The 27,347-nt window shown below is 41.7% G+C and overlaps 1 protein-coding gene across 1 annotated transcript; it reads left to right on the top strand.

Moving 5' to 3' along the window:
* Nucleotides 1-326: 326 nt before the first annotated feature.
* Nucleotides 327-26,629, top strand: LOC114697629 (norrin cystine knot growth factor NDP). The gene is made up of 3 exons (XM_028875897.2): nt 327-667; nt 16,028-16,402; nt 25,133-26,629. Exons 2-3 carry the CDS (start codon nt 16,235-16,237, stop codon nt 25,358-25,360), a joined length of 396 nt encoding a protein of 131 aa, XP_028731730.1. The 5' UTR covers nt 327-667; nt 16,028-16,234; the 3' UTR covers nt 25,361-26,629.
* Nucleotides 26,630-27,347: the final 718 nt, after the last annotated feature.

The following is a 27,347-nucleotide window of genomic DNA, read 5'->3' on the forward strand; positions in this document are numbered from 1 at the left end:
TTGCTTTCCTGCTTAGCCTGAGAAAGATTGCTGATGTCCATCTTTCCCTCCCTTAGCATTTCAGCTTCATCCTGGCCAGCTGCTGAATCGTTAAGCAGAATGCCGCCCTGTCTTTGTAGTTCCAAAACCATGTGTCTCTATTGCCAACTGCACATCTTTATGGCAGCCACATGCTTGCAAAAGAATTAAACTCAGAATATTCATTTAGCCTCTTACTATTGTACAAATACAAAAACAAAATGGGGAGAGGGGAAAAGAAAACTTCCGTGTTCTATGCTGTTGTTCTCATCGTAAGATGCTCCATGGAAAGGAGCCGAGCAGTGGGCAGAGGCTGTGAGTCCCCGATAACGAGCGCCTAACATTTCCGTGGTATTCCCATTTGTTAGTGTGCTGCTGTGGCCACACGCCTGATTGATATATGCCTGCAATGGCACTTTTCCATTTGACACTCTCCCTCTCTCTCTCCCTCTCCCTCTCTCTCTCTCCCTCTCTCTCCCTCTCTCTCCCTGGGTCGCTTAAACAACAGTCCTAACTTTTGTGTGTTGCAAATATAAAAGGCAAGCCATGTGACAGAGGGACAGAAGAACAAAAGCATTTGGAAGTAACAGGACCTCTTTCTAGCTCTCAGAAAAGTCTGAGAAGAAAGGAGCCCTGCGTTTCCCCCAAGGTAAGCAGGAAAACAAGCGCTGCCGGCTTGCCTAGGAAGTTACTTCTTTCCAAACTCAGCCTTTCATCCTTCTTGCAGACAAAGAGACAATCTTTAAATGCCACTTAAATTTGCATCACTTTAATTTGCATTAATCTGTAGCATGTTAGCTTTGTGGGTTTTTTGTTTGTTTGTTTGTTTTAAATGAACGGGTGTTTGAAGTCTGTGACAGAGCAGGAAGCGTCCCAGAGAAGCTCGAAAATATCTTTGAGATTGATTTCTTTTCAAACTCATGCGTAGTTAGATGTAACTTTGAAATGATTCTTCTATGTGACACCATGAAGGGGGATAGAGAACAGCAGTTGCCGACTTGAATTTGTGGAGTCCCGTACCTTCCCCACCGCCTTCATCCCACTTACAATGGGGGGCACTATTAACGCAGGCGAGTCTGCGAGGTTAAACGTGCACTGTTTACTTTTATTACTCCTTATGTATGCGGCTGATCTGCTGCCAGGGCTGTGCCGGAGTGCTCAGAATGACTTCAAACAATAGGCAACATTTATGCCTAGCTTTCAGTGTCACACTGCTCCTTTGCACTCTTCTCCCATCCCGCCTTGGGATTTTGCTTCCATGGATACATTCAAGAGTGTCGGGAGAGACAAGGATGGGTTTGCTGTATGATTTTGATTGGGCAAAAAGTCTGAGGAAATGCATGCTGTTTGCCTTGGCCTTATTGCAAGGGGTTATTTTTAGTAGTCGGTTTGTCCCTGCAGCACGACCAACGATCCAATGTGTCCAAGAAGTAACCAGGAAAGGATGCTCCTGACAGCACAGGGACCAGGACCTGGAGGAATGACTCCCACAGACACCTGAGGAATATTCAGAGGGTTCTTTCCCATTCCTGAATGCAAGTTCTCTCATTAAATGAACAATTGAGCTGTAGGAGGCCCGGGCATAACTCTCTTGAGGGACGGGAAGTTTGATTGTGTACAGAATGTTAATGACTCAGAAAGCACAGTAACTGAGGCTCATTGTAATGGACAAGCCCAGATAAGCCTCTGTGAAAGAGCACCCCCTCCTCTCTCTCTCTCTCTCTCTCTCTCTCTCTCTCTCTCTCTCTCTCTCTCTCTCTCTCTCTCTCTCTCTCTCTCCTCCCTGCCCCATCCGCTGAGATTCAGGTGGGAAGAGCAATCATTTGGCAAGATGAGAATTCCTTATACTTTGTAACTGTCATTCTTAGCAGATATGGTTGTTGCAAAGCATGCTTCTCTACTTTTCTAATATTAGTGCGTTTTAACTAAGAAATACAACATGGCAAATTGCTTCAACACAACATTAGCTACGAGGTGCATGTGGAAACACAGAGATGCTGCAAATGTACTGTTGACATGGGTGTCAGCTAACTACATCGGGACCTGTAGACAGTCTCAAAATGGCATTTAGACTTCATGCAAGTATCTGCTCACTTTCTTTTCATTAATTTTACTCCTGAAAGTGAACTTCAGGGTTCTGTTGGCCAGTTTTCATTGTGGAACAGGGAACACAATTTATGGAGATTTTTCACAAATAATTAGCCTAAGGAGCATTGTTGAATAAAAATCAGACATTTAAAGAAGTGAATTCACAATTGGTTCACTAATCAAGAAAGGCTGTAAAAAAAATAATATGGATTAGATTGGATTGTTGTAATATTTTATGACAATTTAAAAAAACTACTGCTGTTAGCAAAGCATTTAAGTGGCTGAAAACAATTTTCTTAAACCGTTATTCAGACCATTATATAAGAGTTTTTGAACACAAATACAATGCCGTGCATCATTTCTTTTAAAATACATTTGGTTCAGGTAATGGGAGAACTGGCTGAGGCCTTCTTATTATCACTGTGTATCAAGCAGCTGACACCCATAGATGGAAATATGCCCGTGGAGTTCTCAATCTTAATTTGAGTCCCAGTGATAGTGTCAAGGGAAAAATAAATCATTTTTCAATACATTTAACAATTTCCAACTCATTTATTTTCCTGGGCCCTTGAAAAATGACTTTCTCAGAATTATAACCACCAATGGTGGCCAGAGACTGTTCCTGTCTTGAGAACTCACAATTTCAGTACCATTGTTCTTCCTAGGTAATAATTCATTCCATCATCTTTTTAATACATATTTATTAAGCATTTGCAGTGTGCCTGACACTGTCCTTATCCTGATGGATACAAAGGTGAATGGGACATTGTCCCACACTTTTATTTTTGATCTGTATGCTCTTCTCCCAATGGGTAATTGGACAAGAACTTTCTGCTTCTTAGGAATCATGTCAAATAGCTGCTAGCGTTCTCGATTACTTGAAATGCTTATCAACAGGTTTTCTATTTCTAATCAAGGGTTCTCCTCCCTTTTGGCTGTTTGCACCAGATCCTGAGTGTATCACACTTGCACAGCTAATACGGTCTGGATTTTTCTTAGGGTGAGGATAGAAAGAAGCAGTCTAGAAAAAGAGTACAATGCCCTTCCTCAGTTCTCCTGAGTACCCTCAGGAAGGGAACTATAAGCTACTTCTATCAGGAGATGGGTGTGAGTCACCTCCCCAGCAGCTACTTGATGAATCACTGTATTGGAAACATGCACGGAGGAAGATACGATCACTCTCTCCCATCACTTACTTGTCCCATTCCCTAGACTGAGGAAATGAGTGAGTGACCACTGGGCTTGGCCAAAATTTAAGAGGGCCCTGGGCTAAGTTGTCCCCCAAACTTAGGTCTCTGTCTGAGCCACACACAGTGCTGCTTTCAAATAAGCTAGTCTAGTGTTTCATCACATGTTAGGTTCCTGGGCGGGGGGAAAAATCCTGAAGACAGCATCTACCGTGTCCTTGATTTTGGTGCTTATTAGCAGATAATGTATGGTGGTTGGATGACCTCTGACCCTCTGCAGTGCCTGACTCATCCTAGGAAAGCCACATATTCTTAGCCATTGGCCCATGTTCATTTTTTTTTTCCCGACTATCAGTTAATAACACTCTCCTGCCGGCCAGCAAGAACAGAGGGCATGGAGAGGCAGGTAGAAGGACTAAGAAGTGTGAACACTGAACAATGAGAGGGAAGAAGGGTCATGGGAGGGTGGGTGAGCTCCTGCCCCAAAGTTGCTGTGGTCTGCCCTGGCTGTCATCAGCTGTCATTTCCTCTTCGTGTATGACACTGTGGGACATATTAAAATTTCTCTGGGATGGTATGTTTGGAATTCCTCTGATGCCCCACCTCACCAACTTACCCGGACAATAAAAGCGAGGTTGTAAGCCATTGAACAGCTGGCTGGCTATATATTTCCCCTCTTTCTTTCCCATAATCTAATACAGAAAAGAATCCTGTTAGACTGGCAGTGCCATGTCTGGGTACTTGTTTCCTGCAAGTACTTCCTCCACCACCTCCTCCTGTACACCGTGGAATCTTCCTGGGTGGCAAGTGGCTTCTTTTCTTTTGTTCACCGCTGCTCTCAGCCCGCCCCCTTTCCCTATGCCTGATCTTCCATTGTGAGCTGCTGTTTGCTCCGTCTGTTTTCCAGACAGCCTGGGTCCTGTTCCATCTGGGGAGAACAGCCCATGAGGTCTCCTCATCTCCATAGTATTCCCAGGATGTCATTCTTGGCACAGGTTCTGCTGGGCCGATAGGATATGGGGGCTTTTTGTAGCCCTGAGCCTGAACCCACTCACAGAGAGGAGCAGCCACGTGGCTCGCCAAGAGTGGGGCTGGAGTGACCCGGGTTGGCAGAGACAAGCATACCATCACAGTGACCCGGACATCTCTGGCGAAGGCCTGGGGGTGGGAGTGCTATGGGAATGCCTGGATGCACTTCGGCCCACATTAAGAGAAATGTGGTTATTCTGTTTCAGACTGAGAGACAAGTGACTTGGAACAAAGATCCCTAGATCTTTTGGGCCCTGCCCTGCTTCCGGGTTCTTCAAGTTTCTCCCGTCTCCCCTCCCCAGACAGAAAGAAGGAGAAACGGGACTTTTAATTTGTCCAGCATAGGCTTGATGCCTCGTTAAACCCATTGCTGAAAGGGAGAACTGAGAAATCCCTCCTGAGTTGAGTGCATTGAAAATGCGTGGGGCTTGAGGTGAGAAAGGAGCTCTTCCTTCCTTCCTTCCTCCTTCCTTCCTTCCTTCCTTCCTTCCTTCCTTCCTTCCTTCCTTCCTTCCTCGCCCCCCCCTCCTTTCTCTTTAACTCATGAGTTTCAAGCATAAGGAACTGGACTTTTCAGTTAGAGATTCCCATTTAAAACCTTCATTGTGCAATACCAAAAAGATGCTGCTAATGTATGTGGGAGCAAGAGGTATTAAAGAGAACCACAAGGCAGTTTCCTATTCTTTTTTTATTTCCTGGAAGCTTCATGCATCTTTTCCCAATTAACTAAAAGTTCATTAAAAGACTCAAAAAAAAAAAAAAACTAACATAGCTGAATTAAAATGAGCCTTTTCCTGTTAGCTTGACAAGGAGAGAGAGAGAGAGAGAGAGAGAGAGAGAGAGAGAGAGAGAGAGAGAGAGAGAGAGAGAGAGAGAGAGAACCAGAGACCCATCTACCCTTCACTGTCAGTTCTTGGGTTTTAATATGAATTATTCCATACAAGTCCCTAGGCTGGAGGATCTATTTAAAGAAGCCTGGCAGCATGAAGAGAGAGGGTAAAAATACAAGCACTCTTTTGTCCCATCAAAGGTTTTCTTTGGGAGGACATTAAGAGCATTTCTGTTTTCCTGTCTGCTCCTGCCAGTGGCAGCATTCCAGCTGGTAGTACCCACTCCTCACCCATCAGGTCAACAACAGGAACTTTTCTGATTCCAGGAGAAAGCAAAGTCTGCCGAATTCTTTAGCAACTCCTATGTGTGGGCAACATGCAGGGGAAGCTGGGACTAGACTGAGTACATGCTGGCAAGGCTGTACAGATTGTCTGGGGAAAATCTTCCCCCTCCACACACGCATTTTCAGTCTTGGAGGAAGACTGTGCCATTGTGCAGGTGCCACTGTGTGCCCTCACATTTGCAAAACTGCCTTCTCATGTCGCTGGCAATACTTTGCTTGGGGCTATTCACCCTCTCTCCTTCATCAGAGTTTCTATGAGCCTAGTACTTAGGTATATATTACTAAGTGTCCCACTCCCTAGACCATTTTTAGCTGTTAGAACCTAGCAGCCTAGAAGAAGTTGACAATCTGGAACAATGACTTTCCTGTTAGAAAGAGTGCTGACTCAGAAGATTCAAAGAATGGGCTAGTTCAGTTGGCAAGACATCCTGAGTACTTATAATCAGGATTTCATCCAATTGAGGTCCATTTCATCCTCGTGTCAAAATCTGGACATGAATGCTGACTGGTAGTGTGGTATAAGATTTTCTTTTTTCCCAAAAAGCTGAGACTTATTCAGACAATTTGCTCTCTTCCAAGGTCTGGCTTTATCCCAACTTTTTCTTTTAAGCCATGATCCAACCAATTGCAGTATTCTTTAAAAATGAGAGGGCAACAAGTTAGGACCAACAGTGGACCAACTGTCAGAAAAAAACACTAAAGAGTGAGCTTTCTTTAGCACAGTAAAGCTACAATAGGCCAGAACCTGGAGTCTCCTTCCATCCTTCCATTCATAGGGAATAAAAATAAGAAGTAACAAAAGAAAGTGGAAAAGATTATTTTTGATGTTAAACTTAGCCACTGTCCTTTCAGTTCTTTCAAATAGCTCAGTTTCAGAAAGGGAAAGTTTCATTTCTCCCACTCTCCCAGAAATAGGTTTGAAATTGCCTTCCTTCCTTACTTGAAAAGTAGTCAAACACCCAAGGTAAAAACTATTGTCAAGCTTAACTTTACGTAAAAATGTGGGTACACACAGTCCTGACACTGACGTGATGAATCAAAGAAACCCAATTTTTAATCAATTTCCAACTTATCTTTAAAACTCAAGGGGATACATTAGGACTTGATACCTTTCTGTGATCCCTTCCTCTGCCTCAATTCTGAAAATGAGCTCCTTTTTGAAACTTAAGTGTTTCTTTTGAGATTTGGGGTCCAAAGGAAGCAGAGACAAATTTTGACAGGAGAACTGGCAGTGCTGAATCCCAACAGAAGACAACGAGAAAACCCACAGTCCAACAACTGCAGGATGGTTAGCAGCACAGGGGTCCATGGTTTTCACTAGATGCTTGTGCTAGGTAGCCTTGCCCCTTTTCATGCAGGCCTGCATCCAAGAGTGTTTCGATTTGAATTTTGTATTCAATTCCATCATAGAGCAGGAAAGGCAAACTGTGTGAGCAAAAAGACTAAGGGGCTCTTATTGTTTGGGTGTCATTCCTTACTGAGGACCCTCCAGCTGTTAGGTGAGATCACTTTCCACCATTCCAGAACGTGCTTTCCGGGTGAAGAGATTGCAGTGCAGCTTTCAAAACACTTTACTAGACACTTTGAAGAATAGCCAAGACACTCAGTTGACTTCAGGGTGAAAAGGAACTGGGACTGAGTTAGGAATGGTCATCGCCTTTCTCCTAATACCATGCCACAGCAGTCAGGGAATGGCAAGTATTGCATTATATCAGCACATGGGTCCCAGAACACCTGATCTTTTCTACAGGAAGAGTGCATCATTAGCAAGACTATGTCCTCTGGGTTGGGTTTCTCAAAACTCTGGATCTTAGCAAGGTGAGTAGTAGCTTGTATCTCACTACTCGCTTGTATTCTGGTTTGGATCTCACTTCTTTAGGAGGGAATAGGTAAAATAAAGTGAAACCTTCCCTTCTTGAAAAAATTGAAAAAGCTGTGGCAAATTTGGGGCATCCAGAATCATTTTTCCTGTTCTTCTCTTACTGCTGAGGAGTCTATGCTGCTTTTTGTTGTTTCTTTTTAAAGCAGGATGTAGCCCAGGATGGTCTTGAACTCACTATGTAGCTGAGGAAAATTTTAACTTCTCATCCTCTTGCCCCTGCCTCCTGAGTGCTGGGATCCTAGACATGCACCACCATGCCCAGTTTATATGGTCCCCAGGGCTTTATATACACTACCAATTGAGCTACATAGCCAGACCAACCCCACTCTTCTTATTTTTATTCTGTGTGAATGAAAGAATAGAACAGAGCTTGGAGTTCAGAGCCACTAGTGATTTGTGACACCATAGAAAGACTACCGTTGAGCATTTTTTGACAGCTCATCACCATATCAGTCACAGTTCATAGTCTGGTGTCTAGATTTGCAGAAATAATCCTAACCCCCAGAGAAAAAGATTTCAACATAAATGTGCTTTCCAATACTCTGGTAATCATTTCCAATTTGTGGGGAATTTATAGTCTAGAAGTCAATTAGTTACATCAACTGTTAAGAACTCAGAATTAGTCTTTTCATGGAAACTATAAAAGTTTACAAATGCCTAGTAGAGGATCCCACAGTCATACTCAATTGTCAATTCTTTTAAATTCAAGTCTCAGCCCAGGACTTCAGGATTGCCCCTCCCTTGGGATAGAGGTTCTGTAGATACCTTACCAAACAGAGGGACCTATTCTTGATCTCCCAAGATCTTATTAATTCACGTCTTCAAGATGACTTTGCAGACTCAACCTTCTCTCCTTTCCTCTCCTGGGCCAGAGCTCTGCACATGGCCATTAGTAGCCCAACCTGCAGCCCAATGTGGGACATTCTAAGAAAGTAACTGGCAGGTAGAATTCAGCCTATATCATCATCGTCCTCAAATGGAAGAAGTTTAATTCTAGAGTGGGTGACTGTCTTTAACTGTTCTCTTCTCATAGATGCATTGGGTGACACTGGAACAAAATAGCACAGATTTTAAGGGAATTTTAAGAAAAATAGAAGCTGGTTAACTACACTCATCAAGTGCTTCTTGTTATTAACAAGGCATGGGCTTGGTGTGGTGGTACATACCTATAAGCTTAGAATTCTGGGGGCTGGGTAAGGAGTCTTACCCAAGAATTCAATGTCAGCTTAGTCTACATAGTGAATTTCATTCTAGCTATCTGGGGCTACATAGCAAGACACTGTATAAAAAAAGCAAAACAAAAACAAATAAAACCAGGATATTAATAATTTATGAACTACACTTAGTAAATCACAAGCACCGAATCAATTGGATATTGGAGGCTATTTTTATTTCAGGCCACCCAAATGGCCTCATGGAAGAGAACATCCTAATAGCTTGGCCTCCTGTTGGCTCAGGCAAGTCATTAGAATGTTCTTGGAATCTTGAGTGATCATTAACTCCTTGAAGAAGAAAAGAAGTCTTGCTGTAAGATTTCTTGGGGGAGTATCTAGTCCCAGAGCAGTGCTATATAGTCTGAGAAGCTTGGGAAGAGACAGACATGACTGAAAATGGACAAAGCTGTGAACTAGTACAACCAGTTCAGTTATTTTATATATAAGGAAACTGAGTCCTAGAGAAAACAAATGACTTGATAAAGCTCTCATAGTCAGTCATGGGAAGGCATGATGCAACTTGAGAATCTTCAGATCAGCCTGCCTTCTACTGGGTCAGAAAACAGCAAAGTGTTCTGTAGGTTTCAGAATGCAATGAAATGGTTACTTAGTATTTCAGACAAGTGAATGTATAATCTGGAGATACAGAACACTAATAATGTAGGTTAGAAAAGGCCTGGGGAAGGAAGCATGATGTGTCAGGTAAGTGGGATACTGGATAACAATGAAAGCTTTCTTTCCTCACAAATGTCTCAAAGGTCAGGAGTTTTATTTACAGTCAAGATCAAAGTCAAGTCCTCCCACTCAATTCCTCCATAGGTGGTAAAACTATTCAAATCAAAGACAGAGAGAGAGAGAGAGAGAGAGAGAGAGAGAGAGAGAGAGAGAGAGAGAGAGAGAGGAGAGAGAGAGAGAGAGAGAGAGAGAGAGAGAGAGAGAGAGAGAGAGAGAGAGAGAGAGAGAGAGGAACGGAAGCATGCAAGCGCACATGCATATGGTGGTACTTTATTTGTACACGGTTGGTTACATCTACACACACATTCATGCACACATACACACATGAGCAAGTGGGGCCCATTTGACAGTTGACTCATTGCTGTCTCACACCAAGTTATAGCTATTCCCGGGGCTTTATTTGAGCACCCTTAGCTACAGGGGTTATGATGTATTGCTTCTTCCCCTAGCTCTATTCCTCCTCTACTGTTGCTTTCCCTTTCCTCTTCTTCCATCACTTCCTCCCCTTACACAATTACCTGCTGCTGTAGAGCTCTGCCACAGATGGCTAGTCACACCGTGGGAAGAACACCATGTCCTATAATAGAATGGAGGACCATTACTTAGCTGCAAAGATATTATCTTCTTTCACCTAAGGTAGCACTATGGAGGTGACCACTGCCTCCTACTATAGAACAGACATGCTGAGATGAAGTGAGCAAGAGCCGCACTCTTTCCCCATCGACCTTATGGCTACATCCTTAGAGATTCCCGGGAACCTAGCATCTTTTCCATCAAGTACCACTGCTTCAGGGTCAGCCCAGGCTTTGCTTCTTGGCTGCTTCTCCTGTGCAGCCAGATAGAAATAATTTCAAACCATTTATAAACATGTCATTTACAGTTTATAAATGAAGGGTCTTGGGAAGAAGTGTCTGACTTATTCTCCAGAGCAACTCATTGGCTAGATCCTATTGGAATTTTTTGGGTTCCTGTTGAAGGGGCTCCTTAGCACTTTGCACTTTGAATAAGACTCAGAATTTGTTTTTCCAATCCTTGTATGAAGAATTGTCTAGTAGCAAGCTTTCTTCCACCTTTACAGTTTTAATTCTCCTTTATTTTTTTTTTATAATTTCTATGCTTCCCTGTATTGCAGTCTTTACCTTATTCCTGACTCAGAAGATTTTTTTTTAATTACAACAAATAACTGGGAGTGGTGTTTTACACTTTTAACCCCAGTGCCCTGGAGACAGATGCAGGTGGATCTCTGTGAGCTCAAGGCCAGCCGGGTCTACAGAGAGAGTTCCAGGACAACCAGGGCTACATATAGAGACCTGGTCTCAAAAAAAAAAATTACAATAAATAATAAATATTTCTGTGTGATACACTGAGTCCATTTCAAAGTCATTATATTTTATTCACTTCACTAAATCTCCTCAGAGATGATGCTGTGCATGCTGGATGTAAATTAGTTAGTAAATGGGATATATCAATGGGACCCCAAAAGTAAACAGGAAAACACCAGCTCCTTACTTACAAAACAACTCATAAAAGAAAACATCTCTTTACTTATAAATGCAGTGAACCTATTTTTTCCTCCCATCTTTATCTTTTTTACATGCTTTTGGTGCTGGGAATTTAACCCTGGGACGTGGAGTGTGAGCCACACTCCTGACCCCCTAACCCTTCCATTTTATCTGCTAGAGTAAAAGGAGCCCCATGGTAGGTGCTCAGAGAATGATTATGTATGTTGAATAAATAAATGTTTGTTGAAAGAAACCAGGAAAAGAACACCTGCCTATTTTGGTACTGAAAACAACTCAGGAGGAACATAGATATGGAAACACTGCCCTCCTTTGCCTCAGAAGTAGGGCAGAACCAAGGCCGCTCTTGGCACATGACCCTTGTCTTAGCCTGTTGCTGGAGTCACTTGTGCAAAGGCAGTGCTTTGCTCTCTGCCAGGAGGAAGGTCACCCCAAGAGTGAGCTGCTCCGTGGCACAGCACCATCTCTCACCCAGAGGCTGATCTGCAATTTCAACGAGGCTGACAGGTGGGAATCTGGGCACCAGTTGTTCTTTTCCACTGGGAGCTTTGGGAAGGAAGCTCCGAAGTCGGCCGTGCTGGCCTACGTGCTTCTTCTGCTGCAAAGGCTTTGCACTGCAGTCAGGAGGACATGGGCCAAATCTGTCCTCTGGCCAAACTCAGGTCTCAGAGACTGCACCAAAGCACATAACACCAAGAGGACACAGGACTACTGAGCTCTGTTGTTCAACCCATCATGGCTTGGCTAGCTGAGGTCCTAAATCCTGATAATCACCATTTGAGTTTGTTACATATGACTTAAAATAAAAAGGACAAATGAATTAATTTAGTTTCAAGAAAATTCGAGAAGCTCCCATAAAGCTGAGATATACTAGTCTGGCAGAAAAGGAATCTTGTAGTGGTACAAATTTTCTTTTTTTTTTTTTAATTACACTCATGATATTCATTAATTACACTCATGATATTAATCACATTTGTGGTATTCATAGATTACATTTGCACTATTCATTCAGTTATATATATATATATATATATATATATATATTATATACTCATAAAAGAAAACATCTCTTTACTTATAAATGCAGTGAACCTATTTTTTCCTCCCATCTTTATCTTTTTTACATGCTTTTGGTGCTGGGAATTTAACCCTGGGAATATCATAAATATTATAATATATATATATATATTATATTTATATATATATATATATATATATATAAATTTTAAATGCTGAATGTCATTTATTGAAGGAGGGAGGAGGTCTTAAATACAGGCTTACAGCACAAAGGGAGTACTCCAGAGGGCAGAAGTTCACTACTGATGTTTTACAATCTTGCATCTAAGCTGTTAACGCCCATTATTCAGGATACACAGACAAGGAACTTCCCTTAAGCATTCAGGAGGGTGGAACCTGGCAGGGAATTAGCACAGGGAGGATATCAAGGTCAAGGTCTGCAAGCAAGGCAACAATTACCCAAAAACGGGGACCAGGGACCTACAGGCCCCCCTTTTATTAAAAAATGAGCTTCTGACTTGGGTTGCGTGGGATGTCAGCAGGTCACCTTACCTGTCATGGAGATGCCTGCTCAGGCCACACAGGCGCTCTGTCTTAGGTTGGCGAGTGCCCCCAGGCATTACCCATCTCTGAATATTCATTATCATACAGACTCAATCGTGTGTGAGCTGCAGAGTTAACTGCTGCCAAAGATCTCAAAGTGGCACTGGGCTTGCAATCTGTGTCTTCGATACAGAAAAGACCAACAGAGGTCCTATCTCACCCATAGCCAGTAGACTAAAGGCAACTGAGCCATTCCCTTCCTTAATGAGCCATACTGGTGGTACAAATTTTCTTAATTCCCCATATTCCTCCTTGTAAGTCCCTGTTCACACTGAAGATCCTGGTCGTGACTCAGTAGTTCTTCGTTCTTGAGCTTTATTTTCATAAACTCTTCTTCAGCACAGCAGTGCTGGCTCATTTGTACAGTTAAAGCAAAACAAAATGCAACAGGAATCTCAGCCTGTATTGTGGTACAGGCCTGCAATTTCAGGATACCTTGAGATCTCAAGAGGTCTACACAGTGAGAGTCTGTATCAAAACAAACAAACAAAAAAACCAAATTATAGAACTGGAGAGATGATTCAGTTATTACAAACATTTGTTCTTGCAGAGGACCTAGATTCCATTCCCAGCACTCACATCATGGCTCTCAATAATAAATAACTTCAGTTCTAAAGCATTTGATGATGTCTTCTGACCATCTCCTGCATGGGACATGCACTTAATATACATATTTGCATGTAGGCAAAATATTTATATACATAAAATAAACTAAAAATAAATAAATCTAAAAGACTTCTACCAATAATAATAATAATAATAATAATAATAATAAGCCAAATATTAGTGTTCCACTGTAAAGATTTTACCCTTGCATTTTGAAGGTTTGATGAATTCTATTTATTATCATTGCTTGCAATGTTATTTCAGTGTTAATAGAAAAACTAAACAAAAAATGTTATAACTATTATGAATGCACTGAAAGCAAAAATCCTCCTACTAGAGGTAAAGCCACATTTCCTTTGTTATTTTTCTGTCATTTTTAATTTTTCTATTTTTTTATTTTATGTGTCTGGGTGTTTTGCCTGATTGTGTGTCTGTGCATCAGTTGTGTGCCTGGTGCCCAAGGAGGACAGAAGAGAGCATCGGATTCACTGAGACTGTAGTTACAGAAGGTTGTGAATGCCCACCCCCCACCCCATGGGTGCCCGAAGTGGAACCTGGATCCTCGGGAAGAGCAACCAGTGTTTCTAACTGCTGAGCCATCTCTTCAGCCCTCTTTTGTCCTTTATAACTGCTTTTGGGTTCAGTTTATCACTTCAAGAAAACAAACCAGTTCTCAGGGCTGAAGATATATGCTTCAGTCAAGTAGAGTATCTGCTGCTCAAACATGAGCACCCCGGTGAGTTTAGACCCCAGGACTCATATGAAAGTTCCTGTCTGTCCCCAGCACAGGTGGTTCCCTGGTGCTCAGCACTGGCACACAGACACAGCCCACATCTCTAACGCAGAAGCTATCTCCAATTGATAACCTCCTCAAATAAAAAGTGTGTTTTCTCTAAAGGAGTCTCACCGGGTATACAACCCACACTTAGTTGCAGGCCCCAGCAGTAGACGGCCAGCACAAAATGAACTCAGTGGCATTTTTTGAAGTATGTTTTGTCTCACAATGCTTTGAGCTTTTTTTTTACCATTATGATTTCCAGGTTTGTGTTTTTATGAGATCTCTGTGTATGCAAATGTGTATGTCTGCGTACTTGCGCCTTTTCTTTGGCTCTTTCCCCTCTTTGTTTGTTTTGTCCTATTCTGTTTTGTTTGTTTTTATTTCATCATTATTTTTTAGATGCTTGTTTTTTTTCTAATGAGAACAAGAAAGGGTGTGGTTTTGGGTGGGTGAGAAGGTGGCCAAGATATGGGAGGAGTTGGGGGAGGGGAGATTGCAATCAGAATATGTTGTATGAAAAAAAATCTATTTTCAGTAAGAAAAAAAAAAGTTTTTCTGCAGCCTTGACCCATTGAGATATTTGAGCACAGGTTTGATCCATTTTAAAGAGAGGTCACCATGAACATGTACAAAAAGGAAAGAGGTGCAAGGCTATCTGCAGGCTCTTCCCATCTTTAGGATTATCCTCTGCATATTGAAATGGTGGTAGCCAAATCCATTACTATTCAATTCTGGCATTTTAAAGCAGGAGGGAACTGCGTATACGCTGTTGCTCTCAACTCACCTATAGGTGAGGAAATGGACTGGAAGAATTTAAGTGAGCTGTGCAAGATGCCACAGCTGAGTAATGGTTGTGCCATGACTTACTCCAGGTGGTTCCTCTCATTATTGGTCCATGTCTTTCCTGCAATTACAGAACTTCCTAGAGACACAGGCTCTTAGCCTTTGCTATTGCCTAGGATGCTCTGCTTTGAGATGGTCCTGTTGCCACACCCCTTTCCACTCAGAATGCCCCACCTCACACTTGCAAGTTGTCTAATTGCAGTTAAGTGGGTCTGAGCCCACACTCTATTACATCAAATGAATTGACTCATAGCACCTTGAACTTCTTACCTTGATCACATCAACACTTTACCCTGTTTATTCAGACTGTTCATGAAGAACATGCTTGCACTCTGAACAAACAATCAAACTTTGATCTAAAATATCTTTGAAAGATTTTCTGAAGCTTTAATTACTCCATTCCTTTGGTTTGGTATGTACAGTCAGGTTCTCTCAATTTCCTCAAATGTTTGAAAATATTTTTGATATTCTGTGTCTTCTTGTATAATGAAAAGCATCAGTGAGGTAATTTTAGTAGATTGCTGAACTCCGGTCCCTTGACCAGGAGGTATGGCTAAAAGAACAAAGCAAATTTTAGGAAAATCAGTCCAACATAATCTCACTTTAATGGTAAGTCTCTGCTCCAATGACCATTTTTCAAATTACGCTGTGGGCTTCAGCTACAAAGGTTGTGCAGAAATGTGTGACTCCATTGGGAAATACACATGTATTGCCTTAGCCACGCTGGAGGCCAGTGATCATAATGTGGGTTTCAGACGCAGTTGGCCACTGATGCTGGGTGGCAAGAACTTAAAACAAAAACAGGATGAGCCCAGAGGACAGCAATGGAAAATTAGGTGGGTGGGTATAGAATGGAAAATGTCCTCCCTCGGGCCATGGCCTGTGTTCATTAGCACTGACCTTCCTCCTCCCTAGCCCTGTAAGCTGATGTTAATACCAAAGCTTTGAGAGAATCTGAATAAACCCTCCTGCCCTGCCAGCCAAGGACAAAGATGAGACCACCCAATTTAGTTATGCTGTGGCCAGAACCATGTATTTTTAATCTATATAATGGGCTCAAACTATTCTTGCTCTTAGGCACATAGACTATCAATTAAAGTCAACATATGCTTCCACTCAACCGTCATGTCCATTTCCAAATGGTCATAAATATGTAGCATAAACACTAAGGTCAGGGGCTATGAAATGGATGACAGCATTAACTAATAAGGCTCCAGAAACCAATACTCTTCACCCCAATTGACATGGAAATGTTTGACTTCATATCTCTTGTGTTGCATCCATATTTCTGGGGAAATATTTCTGGGGAAAATAATTTCTGCTCTCATTCCAGCTGTGCGGCAGATACTGTGGCAATCCGTTACAAGTGAAAGGAGCAAGACAGAACTCCAGCTTACAAAGGACAATGACAACCAAAAAGCGACAGCCCCATCCTGCCCTGGCCTCGAAAGGAACTGGATCCTAGGTGGTGACAGCATTTCCAATCTATTGTCCTCTGTCTCCCTCTGCTGTTCTTCTGGAGAAGTTTCCCCTTACAACAATGAGAAGTCATGTACTAGCTGCATCCATTTCTATGCTCTCCCTGCTGGCCATAATGGGAGATACAGATACCAAAACAGACAGCTCCTTCCTGATGGACTCTCAACGCTGCATGAGACACCATTATGTCGATTCTATCAGTCACCCATTGTACAAGTGTAGCTCAAAGGTAAGGTCAAGATCACTCCAAAGTCATTGAGAGGATACCCCTCCCCTCATTTTCAGAAATGAAGCTATATTTCCTTGTCAGGTGATGGAGCCAGAGCCCAAACTGTAGTTCTGTGACAGGCCTGCAAAACTCATAAGGGAATCTTTCTTTAGAGTTTTCCCAGTATGCTTTGCATTTCTATGTCTGTCTGTAGAACATGTGCATGCTTATCCTATTGTTGGGGTGTCTTGTGTCCCTGACTGGGAAATTTATGAGCAAAAATGTTCATTTTCAATAAAGAAAAACAGGGGCTGGGAATGGAGCTCAGTGGGTAAAGTGAGGACCTGAGTTTGGATCCCCAGCACCCATGTAGAAGAGCCTGGCATGGTGGTACACATCTCTAATCCCAAGGCTGAGGAAGCAAAGACAAGAGAACCAATGGGTCAGGCTGGCTAGCCCAGCAAATGAGCTCCAGGTTCAGAAAGAGATTCTGTCTTTAAAAGTAAAGGAACAATTGAAGACCAAACCCTCCATCAATCTCTGACCACCACAATCACCTTCGTACATATATACACATGTGCAGAAACATGCACACACTCATCACACATCTCACATACATGTGCAAAAAGGAGCAAGAAAAATGGAGCCTCCAAGTTACCATAATTTCTTCTACCTGCATTAACAACAAAAAGAAGGGGAAGAAGTTGAATGTGGTTTAACAGTGGAACACATTCTTGGAGGCTCTTCAAACAGTTTTCTGAACTACCCAAGAACAAGTTGTGTGGTCTAAACCTTCCTCCATGTGCCACATTTATGCTAAAATGACTCCAGAACTGAAGACGACAATACGATTGTTTATAATTTTTCTTTTGCTTAGCAGTTTTTTCTTATTGTGGTGGGTGGAGTGCTTCTTACACAGGTCATCTATGTCTCAGTGCTGAGAAGAGGTGTGCAAAGTCATACCACACGGAAAGACCACCAAGAGTGGCTGCCACATAGACCACCCAGAAGGGAGGCACAGTGTAGGATGGAATGGATTCCAAATGAAAATTCTCATGACTATCATTCTCCAGTCACATGCACTAAGTGTGTCCACACTTAGTAAATAAGCCTTTGTTTAGCTCAACCTCAAAGGATTTTCACTTTAGTCCTGAGACTAAAACAACAACAAAACACATTTAAACATTCTCATATGTTAAGTATTTTTAAAATTACCCGTATAATTAAGAATTTTCAAAATAATATAAACCACTAGAATTAAGGTCATAGAAATCAATCTCTCCACCCTCCATTTCAAAACATGTCTGCTTTTACATTTTCCATAACTTATGTGGTTGTAGCCCAAGGAAGATTCCTTATTTCAGTTTGAGGGGATCAAAATTTGAGTTAAATCAATTTCATCATTATATTAATAAGACCTTGGACTGTAGCAAAAGAAATAGAGATTTTTTCCACTTGAGAAAATATCCTGGATCTTGTTTATACTTGAGGAACAAAACTGAAGAGAAACAATTAGGTGGCGAGCATACAGTTTGCTAAGATTTCTTCTTGAAAACTGAGAGAGAGTGGGAGCTGGTGGAGCAGGTCAGGGTTGAGGGGACACACTTGTTTCGAGGTCATTTTAGCACCACAGAGGCACAAAAAGTAGCAACGACAACTTAAAAAGAACTGTGAGGAAAAGAGATGAGAAAAATTTTTATAGCCACAATTGCTCAGAAATTGCTTCAGAATAGACAGCACTGATATTTCGTGTTTGTTAGCTCATGGATGATTTCTTCCTTTGTTGAGCTGTCCTTTATAATCATGTTTCTTTAAAAAAAGAGAGAGAGAAAGAATTCAAATTTAAGAAAGTGTCATTGTGGTGAAAGGAAGGATTATAGAAAATAGTAGCATCTATAAAAAAAAATTGAAAGTGGGCTGGGGTGGAATTCAACGGTAGAGTACTTGCCTAGCATGTGTGGGGCCCTTGGTTCCATCTCCAAAACCAAAAGAAAAATTGAAGATAACCTAGAAAGATTGGACAAAATGATGGAAGACTGTCTTAGCATGGTAACCTAAGAGGGCAAGAGTCAAGGAAGAAATGCCGTTAACTCAAACTCACAGGATTTGAGCAGGACTCTTAGAAGCTACTTTTAGCTGATTGTTCCCCTTTGCTTCTTCCAGAATGCCACAGTGAACAACAGTGTAAAATTGTGATAACAGAAGAAAGGTTTGCCATTTCATGGGAACAATCTGTTTTCAAACATCCCAAATGACCCCAAATACAGCAATGGTTTTATGTAAATGCTGCTTGTAATTATTAACCTTCCTTCCTTGGCCACAAAAACATGCCTGGCAGAGTTTCAGCTACCAGACCATTTCTGGATTAAATTTTCTTTATGCACTGAGGAAGAAAATTATTTTCATTTGGAAAAATTCTATAGTTCTTAACTTTTACAGACTCAGGCTGATATTCCCTCTAATGGGTCTCATCTGATGAAGCTTTTTCCTTCAGAGACTTGGGATAAAAACATTCAGCCTATGTCTGGAAAGAAGGGACTGGGGCAGATTTTATATCTCTACAAATATTTTTAAGAGCACTGTTTTCTGGACACATGACCACTCTTTGCCTACCAGTTAATGTTCTTGACTTAGAAAAATACAGTGTGTCTGCCCTGCAGAATCTACCTGTGGCCCAAGGAAGGGAAGGCACTGGCTTGAACACCTAACCTGTGTCAGTCATCTCTCTCTCTCTCTCTCTCTCTCTCTCTCTCTATATATATATATATATATATATATATATATATATATATATATATATTCTTCACATTTCTTCTTGCATTTCTATATATATATATACAGATAGATAGACAGACAGATAGATATAGATATAAATATAGATAGATATAGATATAGATAGATATAAATATATACTAATCATTGCCAAGACACCTGCCATGTAGATGTTATCATTCCCATGCTACAATAAAGGAAACCCACAACCCAGAAGAAAAGAATGATTAGGCTTCTTGATGTCACATTGCCTGGGAATGGCAGTATCTTCTTTGGAGAGTTCATTTTTCTACTACCTGGCTTCTCACTGAAGAAATGCAAGAAGAATGTAAGAGTTATCATCTAGAATCCAGGTCTAGCTGCCTGCAGTAATGATTCATATCTTGCAATTTTTTCTAGAAAAATGAGAAATAGTAGATAAAGCTTTCTTTTCTGGACACCTTTAGTGGGATGCTTTGTCCACCATGGCCCTCAACTTACATTTGGCCAGTTTTAGATTCCTGTCACTCTTCTAACAATTCAGGGAAGAACTAAGATAGACTCGGGCAGAAAAGACTGACCTACCAAGAAAGGCAGAGTGGTCACTGTTTAGATTATACCTGGTGACTTTGTTAGTGATGGTGTCTCATGGGGTTGGGTCCAAAAGGACCTGAGAGTGGCAGGTTCATTTTCCCTCTTCCCAAGAAATCACATTTTTCTAAAATTCTTCATAAAGGCCCATAAAGCAAACAAGCTGAAGGTCTGCAGCTGGGGGTGATGGGATGTCTGGAAAATGTTGAAGGACACTAAAGCATCCCAGGTCTCAAGGCAGCAGAGATCTGGTTTCCAATTCTCTATTAACAGCTTTCCAAATGGGTGATTTCAGGAAAACCAAATCATTGTTTGGTGCCTCAGTTTCCTCCTCTGCAAAAGGAGTTGTTTGGCCAAGGGCATGGATATGTATGGCCACATTTGTAAATCAGCTAACATATTGTCTGCCATATAACAGACATTTAATAAATGCTATTATGATCCTGGTGATGAAGTTGTAAGCTAGACAGGTGTGTCAAGCCACTTTTCTATTTCAGTCACTACTAAGACTTCAATAACTGCTGTGATCCCTGCAGCCTTAAAGGATTAGGGGAGTGAACCTCCCTATGGCTCTGCTGGACGTGGGAGGGGTGGGGAAGAGCAAAGTAAACATAAGCCTCTGTGCTGGGTGCTAAGAGTGAGGCTAAAACAGGAACAGACTATAGGTGAGTGGAGGAGGTATAGGGATGAGTTCTGACTCCTGACCAGGCTTGGCTTTTCAGGACCCTGGCTTGGCAACACGAACTGGCTCCATGGGTGTTTAAAGTCCAAGTTGTTGAGAAGTAGGAGATGGTGGTCCAAGGTAAGGGAGTAGAACCAGCTTCTAAGGGTGGGGTGAAGGGCAACTACTATGGGCAAGATGAGACAGCAGGTTATGAGGAAAGGAGGTAGGCTGAGGAGACAAAGGCTGTAAAAATTCCCAGAGAGAAGGTTTCCAGTGTCAAGGACCAAGCTGCTGGATTGGGAAAGAACTGTCAGAATCACCAAGTCATCTTCTGCTGCTGCCCAAGAAGCTCATAGGAAAAAATATGGGAGTTAAGATATAGAGTTTATAACATAATTGATCACTTGAGAGATGTGGCTTGATTTTTAAAATAAGAACAAATTTATATTGATGCCTACTATGTGCAGGCATCATAAAATTTGCTAGAGACAAAAATAAAATGGGAAGAAGACAAAGAAATTTTTACCCCTCACCTCATAATGCTTCAACAGGATATAGGAAAAGGAAGTGTTCTGTATGCAAATGCCTCTTCATATCTGTTTGATTTATGGCTTGTGTGACAGGAACAGACAGCAAATCTCACCACCCCTATGCTACTTTGTTCCCCTGGGTGTTAGTTTGTTGTTGACCTCAGCCTGGCACAGACCCTTTGAATATTGACCTGGGTTCCTAGAAATGAGCTGAACAGTCACATCTTGATCTTGCTGGTGAGAGAAGGTGTGGATGGGTCTTGTTCCTGGTATATATGCTGAGGTCATCTGGAGGAAAGACATACCCAGCTCAAAGTCATAAAACATTATTTAGAAGGTTAAAATAGTAGAAAGGAATGTTTCTGGGGTTGTTAAGTTCTCATTATAAAGGTAGATTTACTCTTCTCTCTCTCTCTCTCTCTCTCTCTCTCTCTCTCTCTCTCTCTCTCTCTCTCTCTCGTGTGTGTATACTGAGAATATCAAAATCTATTAATTGACTCAGCGTTTGGAGGAGGAGGCCCACAGACAAGATATAGAAAGGATTTCATTAGACAGAACCAAGTGAAAATGACTTTACTGGGAGAGTAAAAACATGCACAGAGGCAGGAGGCAGGAGAACTGAGGGCAGTTCCATGGACTCTTAAATAGTTAAGCTTGACTTTGACTGGAGCAGGAGTGGATGATGAGAACACTTAAAAGACTGGAAGTATTTGACATCTGGGACAGCCATGGTAGGTGCTGACTACACATATCTGTTCATTTTTCTTGTGCAGAAACAGTACTTGAGAAACAAGGGCCAGGCCCACTGGAGTTGGACTTAGGTACTTGCATCTTAGAGATCTTGTCCTTCACTGTGGACTGGACATGGAACTTGATATGCTGAAAACTTTTAGTAAAATCACAATTAAGTAAGCGTGTCTTCAAGTTGCCCTCTATTGCAGACTTGACTATTTTATGGACAGCTAATATCCTGATCATTTAGGGCTATTTTTGGCTCACGTGTATGTCTTACTGGGATAGCCCATGCTGTCTTTGACTCTTCTTAATTGGTCCTGTTGGCATAGGTTTGTTTTGTCCATGTGGATCTCTAAAGACTACATTTTGGAAAGTGGCCGAATGGTATTGCTTCAATCTACAATAGATAACCTGGATTAGGGAGCAGCAAATTTTACACTGTTCTGTGGTGGTATTGTGTTCCCCAAAATATTGTGTACTCTAATAAATTTATCTGGGGTCAGAGAACAGACAGCCACTAGATACAAAGGCTAGAAAATGGTGGCACTCACACCTTTAATCCTAGCATTCCAGAGATAGAAATCCCTCTGGATCTCTGTGAGTTCAAGGCCACATTGGAAATAGCCAAGCATGGTGACACACCTTTAATCCCAGAAAGCCAGCCTTTAATCCCAGGGAGTGGTGGTAGAAAGCAAAAAGATATATAAGGCGTGAGGACCAGAAACTAGAAGTATTTGGCTGGTTAAGCATGTGACTGGTTAAGCATTCAGGCTTTTGAGCAGTAATTCAGCTGAGACCCATTCCAGATGAGGACTCAGAGGCCTCCAGTCTGAGGAGACAAGACCAGCTGAGGATCCGGCAAGGTGAGATAGCTGTGGTTTGTTCTGTCTCTCTGATCTACCAGCATCGACCCCAATAACTGGCCTCGGGTTTGATTTTATTAATAAGAACCTTTAAGATTCATGCTACACTGTTCCAATATGTGAATCACCTTTTCCCGTGTAGTGGCAGACACAAGGGAAGGAACTGGGGATGTTCTTGGACTCTCTTCTTAGAGAAATGGGGGTAGACACCAGAGATGGGCCAGGTGTTACTTATCTACAACATAATCCTCTCAAACCTGTTTGGGATGATGTTTATGTTGCCTATCACTTTGAAGAACAGACAGAATAGCATTAAATGCTTTAATAGAATCAAAACAGCTTACAGCAGCCATTTTCTCTCTGCCTTTGTGACCTTGCAAAGAAAGTAATATTAGACCAATTCTACTTATTCCTCCCTCAGTCCTGCTAAGTTTTTCTGCTAGTATTTTACATTTCCTTCATGTGTGTGAATTAATTGTTGAAATTTCCCTCAGTATTTCCTACAATAATGATGTTAGTAATCTTTAACTATCAGGAGTTATCTTTGCCCAGTTTTGGAAAGATGTGCCAGCCATTATCCCTTTATCTGTGGATGTTTAATTTTGCCCCATAGGATGATGTCAGAGATCATCTCTAGTGAGTATTTAATATTAAATGCTAATTAGCAAAATATTATAAGCTTATATGTCACCAGGAATCAAGCTGCCTTGCCCCACCTCACTCATGCCTTCCACCCCTAGGATTCCAGGATCTTTGAATGATATGAGCTGCCCTTTATCTTTGTGGGGCTAACTCCTGTCTTAACATACATTCAAAATATCTTTTTTTGGGTTTAGCTCAAACTTTTTGGGAAAACAGAGCAAGTGAGTCCACCTGCCCACTGTTATAATTCAAACTAACCATGGCCAGAAGAGTTCTTGCTCATCACTTTATCTCCTTGAACATGCAATTGATGGCTTTGACCTGGGCATGCCAAGGGATGTGTTCAGCATCTTTCCTTCTTGAACTATGACCTTAAACCAGACATGTTTGGGAATCTCTTCCTTATGCTCAGTGTGTTCAGGAATATACCCACATCTAAAGTGCTTTCCAGTGTGAATACATTTAGGCTCCCATAGGAAACCACCAGGCTTCCTTTTTAGGGGAAGGGTATTACTTTGGAAATAGCCCCCTGAGTTTCTTACCTCTAGTCTTAAAAAAATAATAATCAAAGGAGCCTTTTGCCCATCTTTTTAAGCTGAAAGCAAAATGTTTGGTATGTACATTTTTCTGAAGATAATTTTAATACTTTTTAGCAGATTCATTTTTAGATTTATTTATTTTTATTTTATGTGTATGTGTGTGCCTGCTTATCTATATGTGCACCACATAGGTGCAGGTATCTAAGAAGACCAGGTGTTGGACCTCCCTGGAACTGCAGTTACAAGCTGTGGGGAACCATGTGATGTAGGTTCTGGGAACAAATCCAGGTCCTCTTTAAGACCAGCAAGTGGTCTTAACCACGGAATCATCTCTCCAGCCCCTTAATTAGAGGCCTAATAGAGTATTACTATAACGAACATGAAAGCTCTGACACAGCAGCCCATCCCTTTGGAAATGGAGAGAGTCAGGGTGAATTTGCTCTAAATAACTCTGAAGATGCTGACATAAATTGTATAAATGACTGGTACCTCGTTAAGGTATAAGCCCAGGTATATACGCTCAGGCCCGTGAATGTACCTGTCTCTACTTCACTTTCTTCTAAGTTGCACCTAGAATATTTCTTCCAAAGCAACACTTAGTTTATTCCTTTTTCTTCTACAGAGACCATATTTCTTCTGTTTAGCTATTTCCCACTGGACCCCCATCCCATCAATCTCTGCTTGCTCCTAGATTTCAATCTGAGGTGACTTTCTGCTTGTTGTTGGTAGAACTGCAATACATTTGGGTAGACCTCCATCCATCAGGAGCAACTCATTTTGTACTCAGATGTTTATTTTGTTTTGGTTTTGAAGGCAAGGTGGTAACCCAAGCTAGTTTTGAACACACTATGTAGGTGAGGATGACCTTCAACTCCGGATCCTTCTGCCTCTATTAAGTGCTGAGATTATAGGGGTGTGTCACCATCCACAGTTTATATGGTCCTAGAGACTGAACACAGACATGTGGTTGCACTAGGCAAGCACTCTACCACCTGAAGTTTATCACTAGGTCTGTTTCTGGATCTTTTTATTCACACCATAGTGGTACATCTTGTTGACTGATTCTAAGCCCTCACTGTACTTCATAGTCACCTAAAGAATCTTAAACATCATGAAAGCCTGAGGGCCCTATTAAAAGAGTTTGATTCAAAATAGTTTCCGATGAGGTAGTGTTGAATGGCTTCCTACCAATCTCCAGGTACTGTGGATTTATCCTAGAGCCTTGTCCATGCTAAACAAGTCCTCTATGGCTGAGCCACAATGCCTTAAACACATATTTTAGGTTTACCAATAGATTCTGATGTGTAACCAAAGTTGCAGCCACTGGTCTGACCCAGCAGGAATTGGTAAGGAGTGTTGGGTTCTTTCAAAGGATGCTGTGGTAACCTGAGGTTTTGACAACTACACAGAGTAATCACCTCCCCTTATTTTTCCAGATGGTGCTCCTGGCCAGATGTGAGGGGCACTGCAGCCAGGCATCACGCTCTGAGCCATTGGTGTCCTTCAGCACTGTCCTCAAGCAACCTTTCCGTTCGTCCTGTCACTGCTGTCGACCTCAGACCTCCAAACTGAAGGCTTTGCGTCTGCGCTGCTCAGGGGGCATGCGACTCACCGCCACTTACCGGTACATCCTCTCCTGTCACTGCGAGGAATGCAGCTCCTGAGGCTTGCTGCTGAGTGGCTTTCTGGCTGGGACAACCACAGGAGCAGTTCAACCAGCCAGAGAAGGACTGGCAAGAAAAGAGTTAAGGCAGAGAAAGATGGAGCGAGTCCCACAGGATTGTGCATATTCTAGTCCTAAAGACTCAAAGTGCTTTCAACAGAAAGTGACTCTGGGAACTCGTTTTCCATTCCCATCTCCTTTCCCTGAAAGAATTTCTTTTGGTTACTTTTCAAATTCAGGCATTTCCCCTGTTGGCTCCAAATGTGGTTTGGGTTTCTGACTCTTTATTAGTGGGAAAATGTGGGGCCCTGTGCAAGAGTGGGTCAGGCTGTCCCTATTTGGTGCATATTAGGGAAAAATTTGCCCAACTTTTCTTATTTGCTCAACTTTTCTTAGGAGATCCTCAGTTGTTGTTTCACCTTGTTGTTTTGGTCTAAGATTTGCCTGGAAAGGTTACCGGTTTCAAGTTCTGGTTACTGGTTTCAAGTTCTGGTTACTGGTTTCAAGTTCCGGACACCAAGTCCATGGATATGTTTAGTGAGGTTTACTCACAGCTAGCTGATACTAAAATAACTAACACACGGGTTCTTTGATGTGACTGTGGAACTCCTGACAGCTATAGTCATTCATTAAATGACCTTGAAGTTATAAATATTGCATAAGGAATTTATAAACTGAAGGCTTTTGCAGGTAATGAAGCAAAACTTTTATGAGGAAGTAGTAGGCTTTCAAAGACACACACACACACACACACACACACACACACACACACAAAGATGGATACTCTGCTGACTCTGGAGAAGGCATAAATTACTAGTGGCATGGACACTGTGCCATACTTATAACTGAGAATTAGTCAAGCAAGTAGGAATCTATTTGTGGGTGCGCAATAGCTTCAGCCACGCCTTGAGCATCATTCTCTAATATCCACCTGTCTATGTGAGGCTTGTTGCCATAGTGGTGGCCCGGCTTATCCTCTGAAAATTTTGTTCCAATATATTTTTGGTCACTGAGGCTCAAATTTCGAATTCTCCCCTTCTGAAATAAAAATAGAGTACCTCCAAAATTTTGGCTATATAAGTATTGTTATTTTTTCTTTCTCCTCCTCTTATTCCTCTCCTCTTTAATATCTTTCTTCGATGTGTATATATGATCCATGTAGCTACTGTTTGAACATTTTCAAGAATATGAAGAAGTAAGGACAATCAAAAGGAAATTGATTTCCAGAATGTGTGATAGAAACTTAAGAAAAAAAAATCAATAGACTGTGGGGGTGGACTTGGCTGTTGGCCTCAAATTTTAGTGCAAAATCTGATGTGTTATGGCTTCCTTGGGCACTATGGTGTGAAATAGAGATGACACATCCCTTTTAATCTCTTCATTTTTCTCATAAAAGAATCAGTATCCATAAGTCAGGTCAACAGAGCCAGCAGGACAGCGTTCACAAACAACAGTTTCTGGGCCACTGGCAGTCTGTGCCCCAACCCTAAGGATACTACTGTGATCTTCCTCCGCACTGCAGGAAGTGTGACATTGGCATAGCATTCTGTACACTACAGGCACCTCAATGTGAACTCCAACATGGAAATTCAGTTTCCAGGGCAACCTTGATACCACACTGTCCTGACTAACCAGAAATGACAGCACTCCCCACTGTTAACACAGCTAAGCCGTGAATTATTTTTCCTGCAGAGATGATGGTTTTCTACTCTCTCTGGTGCTACTTCCACACAATTTTACGAGAGCCAGCAGTGTTAAATTTGTATTCATGGCTTTGAGACAGAATTTTTAAAAAATCCTTGAACTTGATTTTAACCTTCGTGGTGATGGAGCCAGCCAGTTCACTGAATTGGAAGATGTCCTCATCCTGAAAGCAAATTTAAATTGGCAATTTGGACCACTACATGAAGAGAAAAACTGTCACATTAAGGACTAAATTTAACACTGATATTTGTGTGGCTATACAACACCCTCCCTTTGTTTGAGAT

The sequence above is a fragment of the Peromyscus leucopus genome, chromosome X (assembly GCF_004664715.2).
Source record: "Peromyscus leucopus breed LL Stock chromosome X, UCI_PerLeu_2.1, whole genome shotgun sequence".
Taxonomy (NCBI): Eukaryota; Metazoa; Chordata; class Mammalia; order Rodentia; family Cricetidae; genus Peromyscus; species Peromyscus leucopus.